At 47.1% G+C, this 6,000-nt stretch overlaps 1 protein-coding gene across 1 annotated transcript in view; it reads right to left on the bottom strand.

Moving 5' to 3' along the window:
- The window catches only part of elp4 (elongator acetyltransferase complex subunit 4), a 61,244-nt gene that overhangs the window by 44,453 nt on the left and 10,791 nt on the right, over nt 1-6,000 (bottom strand). The window contains exons 6-7 of the mRNA XM_042061831.1: nt 5,648-5,732; nt 1,243-1,431 (exon numbers count right to left, since the gene is read on the bottom strand). Coding sequence (XP_041917765.1) covers nt 1,243-1,431; nt 5,648-5,732 — 274 coding nt within the window. The remainder of the gene's footprint in view (nt 1-1,242; nt 1,432-5,647; nt 5,733-6,000) is intronic.

Raw genomic sequence — 6,000 nt, 5'->3', positions numbered from 1 at the left:
GGGGAGGGGAAGGGGGTAGATGGAGCAACAAGGAGAGGGAAGGGGAGGGTGGGGAGGAGGGTTCTGGAGGCAGGCTGGAAGGGAGGAGGCTGTGAGGGAGGAGAGAGGGGTGAGAGAGGGAGGGATTGGCCTGGGGAGAGGAGGCGAGGAGGGGTAGTGGAGGCAAATGGAGAGGAGGAAAATAGGAGAGGAGGTGAGGGGAGAGGGGGGGAGTAGGGGCAAGGAGGAGCAGGGGAGAGGGGGAAGAAGAGGTGAGGGGGGCAGGGGGAGAGGGGAGGAGGTGAGGGGGGCAGGGGGAGAGGAGGCGCAGCGGAGAGGGGAGGAGGTGAGTGGATGGAGAGGGGGAGAGGGGAAGGCTCCGCTGGGTCTGTGGAGGCCCTGTGGTAGCCACAGCGTGCCATATGCCCCGACAGATGACCCCGGCTCTGCCAGTGGGCCCCAGCAGAGGAGTGGGGCCGAGAGGGGCAGGCCCAGGCTGGGCGGTTACACGCTCTCCCAACCCCCTATACACACTCACGCTCACATACACACAAACGCTCACACACACTTTCTACACGGTTACGTACATACACGCATGCACACACACACACACACACAGTTTGTACACACTCAGACACTAACAAAATATGCAAAAAAACATGTTTTAGTACATGTTCACATGGGGGGCTGGAGGGATGAGTTGCTCATGGTTACAGCCCTTGGCTTTGAAATCAAACTGCAGTAAAAACCCAGAGGCCACAGAAACACTGCCCTATGGTTTGGGTAGAGCCATCTCTCCATCTCAACAGCATGAGTAGCAATTCTTCAAACTATCATTGCCATCAATGTCCAAGTCTCTCTCTCACACACACTCTCACACACACACACACACACACACACACACACACACACACACACACAGACAGACACACACACAGACACACACACACACACTGAGCGCCCCAATCCTATCCTCACCCCACCTTACAGAGTGGCAGTGGTGGCCTTCCTCCGGGCAGGATCAAGGGCCCAAACCACAGCAATGGAGCCTGCATCATGCCTCATATACACCCTGCAATGAAAAACTAGCACAGCACTCAGTCAAATCTCCAGCAAGCTCAGTGGATCTGTAACAAATCAATCGCCAAGGAGGTCACATTTTGACCCATGTCCATTTGTTTGTGTGTTGGTTTGATTTGTTAATGTAGTAGTATCAGGCATCTCATACATCGTGTGACATGAGAGCGGATTGACCATACGTACCTGTATGAGGTGAGAGGGAACGGTGACCATGGCGACGGAGAGCGAGGAGCGCAGCAGGGCTCGGAGTGCGTACAGGAAGGTGGTGAGGGAGTGGCTTTGGGTGGGGCTCTCTCGGCAGAACAGGTCATCGCCCCACAGCACCGAGCCCAGAGAGTGAAGGCCCAGTCGCAGGACGTTACGCATCTTAGACTATCAGACACACACACACACAGAACAACAAACAAAAAAGATGTTACGCACCTTAGACTGTCAAACACACACACACATACACACGCGCACACATACAGAAACCACAACAACAAACAAACAAGACATGTAATGACCTACATGTTTTTCTCTCACACACACATACACACACACACACACACACACACACACACACACATAGTGTCACCATACACCACATTGGCACAAACATTACTTTGAGGACAAAGGGAGACCACTGAGAATTCCTTAATCCTTTTGTTTTGCCCATAACCAGTTTGATCATTATATGTAGACAGTACACATTCTGAATTTATAATGTAATATTCAGGCAGGATTTTTTATTTGTTTTTTTTTATTTTTATTTATTTATTTTATATTTTTCTCTAAATAAGATTATGATTATGATCTAAGATTATTACTAAGATTAAGTAAGTAAAAATGTTATGGGTACTTAAATAAGTAAGTAAAAAAGTATGAATGAAAAGAACACCAGAAAAGAACATTAATGACAAGAACATTGACAAAAACATTAAGATAACATAACGACAAGAACATTGACAAAAATATTAACATAACGTTGCATATATTTATTTATTTATTACTTAGAACTGCAAGGCAGGAACAGGAACACAGGAAATCACAGGGAAAATTCTGCAAAAACTGCACAATTCTGACCACCTGATAAGAACAATTGTATTATAATCATTCCAGCAAAATTCAAATGAAAGAAAATGACTAATGACAACTTTTTTATTATACAGTGATATCACATAATGATTCAAGCCATTAAAATTGGGAAAATAATGCTACTTCCACAAATTCCTAATCTACAGTTCAAATTCCATTTTCCTGAAGTTATTTTTTTTAAATATAACTTATTTTTACATAAATATCATATTTTTTTCCATTATTAATTTTATTTATCTGAAAATAATTTGTAATTTCTGGGGGGCATCTGAACATTGAGTGGCATCACTGTATAACTTCATCAGTGGGTGAGTGGAGCCCATTGTGTGAGTCAAGGTCACTCAGCACTCCAACAACTTGACCCTCCCAAACAACCAGGCCAGCCGAGCCCATTCAACAACACGGTTAATCGGAACACTGCGGTCAAACGTGATTGGACGCCACCGACCAATCAGGACCCGCGCCTGACAGAGCCACAAAGAACCTGTCAACCAAAGAGCCAAAATGTCTACTGGCGTGGGAGCCAGCGCATTCTTGGCACGGGTTCGGCCATTGCTGGCCAAGAGGGCCTGGGTAAGGCTTGTGCCCTCTCCTCTCCCCCTCCAATGCCTACAATGACTACCAGAGTGTCTGACCTGCACAAGTCTCTCTGCTGGGAACACTGCCATCTGAGTGCTCCACTGTAGGGTCTCTAAGGAGCCTCTGGCATGACTTGATTCCACTCTGAAGTTTTCACCATTATTGGTCTTCAGGGGGGAGTCTGTTTAGGAGTCTGTTCATAGTGTTCATCCCATTCATCATCTCATTTCTACTTCTGTGCCGCTTATCCAAAAACTCAGCATAAATGTGACCAATTCAGCATTCTGTGCCGGTTTACAAGCTTGACTTTTGCAAGCTCCTGCGCGAGCCGCAGTGTGTTTCATAAACTCCCTGTATGGAGAGCGGTGACCGGGCAGAGCTGTGTTAGTCGTCCCTTGGGGCTCGTCCACTGCACTGCTGACTCAAACCCCTCGAGGTGTTTGCCAATCATCAGCATCTAACAAAAATAAACCTCATTGTTATAGTGCGAGTCCAGCGCTCCTGCAAGTCCTCGCCAAAAACATTTCCCAAGAAGAGGGTGTTCCTCTACAATATTCTTCCTCGTTCCCCTCTCTATATCCGTCTTTCGTTCTTTCTTCTCGTGAACCAATGTTCATCATTTTCCTTTTCTCTTCATTTGTTCCCTTTCATTATTCTCCTCCCTTGTCACTCTTTTTTTTCTTTTGAGGTGTGTGTGTGTGTGTGTGTGTGTGTGTGTGTGTGTGTGTGTGTGTGTGTGTGATGTTAGCTTTCGGTGCTAAGAGCTACAAGGCCATAGGGCAGTCAGCGTGGGAATGAGTGTGGCATCATGCCTATTACCATGACAACATGAAAAAAAAAAACCCTGAGGAATCCACCTCTGTGAACCTTCCCTCGTGACGCCCCAAAAGCTAACAGCAAGAGCAGCACGCCTGCTCCTCACAGATTATAGAGTACCACTCTCCACCACTGCCATCTAAACATGCACTAGGACTCACAATGAGTGGTCAGGGAGTAGCAGCAGCCTCTCTCTCTCTCTCTCTCTCTCTCTATTAGCACGAGGGCCCTCATCACTACTGAAACTGAGTCCATCAAGAACTCAAGATTAAGATCATCAATAGTAATGGTGGAATGACTTAAAAGTTATTTGTTGCTGTAGCCTTTTTACAACAGTTTGAGAGTGAGAGGATGTATACACACACACAAACATACTCAAACAGTGATAGTCAGAGAGTCACAAGTACATTCAGGCCTGTCTGACGCACGCATACGCACACACGCACACACACACACACACACCCACACAAGTCCCCCCAATGTAAACACCGGGCTGTGCGCTGGTGTGTTGCGAGCGCTCATTCGGGAGATTCTTGTGTCTGTGCCCATGCTCTCCTCTGGGCCGCAGGGCATTCCGCTGGCCTGCCAAAAGCACGTCAGAGCGTGGCTCGCTTTGATGATGTCAGCCACTTAATCCGGACGGTGAGTGACAGCTAGCGAGGGCGACAAGGGTGAGAAGATGCGAACAACCAGTGTGTATGGGACAGGCTTAATCAAATCTCTCCCTCACACACACACACAAACATACACAAACACACACTGGATGATGTCAACCAGTGAAGTATTTTTGTCTGACTCACTGTCCTTGAGTTCTTAATTAAACAACTTTCATCTCAGTTATTTACTACGTTTTTGGCCCGAATTTACATGTGTGCAGAAAGTAATTAATTAGCGTAACCACGCAATTGCTAATAACATGTTGTATTGAGTGTGTGTGTGTGTGTAACTTTTCAAAACTGTGTATGTGTGCGTGTGTGCTGTGTGTTGTGTGCGTATGGCGAGTGGGCTGTGTGTGTGCGTATGGAGAATGGGCTGTGTGTGTTTGTGTGTGTGTGTGTGTGTGTGTGTGTGTGAGGCTGGGCCGTCTCTCTGGAGGGTCAGTCCCAGTGGTCACTACCGGAGTGACGGTGTTCAGGGAAATAGCGAGGGAGGCTCTCTTGGGGCACTCTGACTCCTCAGGAAGGGCTAATGATTACGAGCAGGCTGCAGGCATATTGCTCCCAGTGTGTGTGTCTCTGTTTGTGTGAGGTTGTGTGTGTGTGTGTGTGTGTGTGTGTGTGTGTGTGTGTGTGTGTGTGTGTGTGTGTGTGTGTGTGTGTGTGTGTGTGTGTACGTGTTCCATGTGTGTGTGTGTTTCATGTGTGTGTGTGTTTCATGTGTGTGTGTGTGTATGTGTTCCATGTGTGTGTTTCATGTGTGTGTGTGTGTGTGTGTGAGTGTATGCGTGTTCAATGTGTGTGTGTGTGTCTGTTTGTGTGAGGTTGTGTGTGTGTCTCTGTTTGTGTGAGGTTGTGTGTGTGTGTGTGTGTGTGTTTACAACAGAGCTGATGGAGGCCTACACCACTGCTCCACTCAGCTCTGAGGAGGCAGGACCCAGGGGATGCCCCCAGCCCTCCATCTCTCATCTCCCATCCCCACAGGGCTGAGCATGGCACAGGGATGGAGGGATGAAGACATAAGAAGAAGGAGAAGAGTGCAGGACAGCAGTGGCAGAAACTACACTGGCAGTATGGGGTAGATGTGTCAGAGGGAAGTGTGAGCTCAACACTGAATTCATGCCCAGGAAGCTGCCCAGGAAGCATCATATTCATTTGTGTCCCAAAAAAAAACATTTAGCAGATGATAACATAAGGGGTTGGAACATTCTATGTTAAATGCTTTTGGAAGAATAAAAGTACAGTGTACAGATATTCTTACAGTTTTTTCTCATTGATCATTACCTGTACCCAGCGCCTCAGGCAGATCTTCAGTGTGCACAGTTTTTCTAGCTTTCCCACAACACTGCCAAAATGCCAATTCCTACAATATTTTGTTCTATTCTCAGTAGATCCTCTTGCTGCTTATTCTGTAATCTAATGAATGACTGTAATTGGGCTTAGAGCAGTACAACACCCACCTGTGGAGCAGAGCCGTCAAAGCCCTGCTGATGGATGACCCTCTGGATGGACTTCAGCAGAGAGGAGTAGGCCTCGCTCATAGCACTGGGCAGCAGTGGGAGAAAGAGCACAAGTCAGGGGGACTGCAATAACAACACAAATGACTCCAAAACAGAAGATGCTTCAAAAACAATTTGTGCCCACTATGACTGTACTTAAAAAACACACACGCACACACACACACACACACACGCACACACGCACACACACACACACACACACAACAGAGCCTAAATGTCCTGACACACACAACTTGAGACGTGACCCTGATTAAAGGTTCCTATGACTCCTGTGAAGAGAACGATGAGGGAGA

The sequence above is a fragment of the Alosa sapidissima genome, chromosome 14 (genome assembly GCF_018492685.1).
Source record: "Alosa sapidissima isolate fAloSap1 chromosome 14, fAloSap1.pri, whole genome shotgun sequence".
Taxonomy (NCBI): Eukaryota; Metazoa; Chordata; class Actinopteri; order Clupeiformes; family Clupeidae; genus Alosa; species Alosa sapidissima.
The sequence above is the reverse complement of the archived record's forward strand: the minus strand, read 5'-3'. Positions and strand labels throughout refer to the sequence as shown.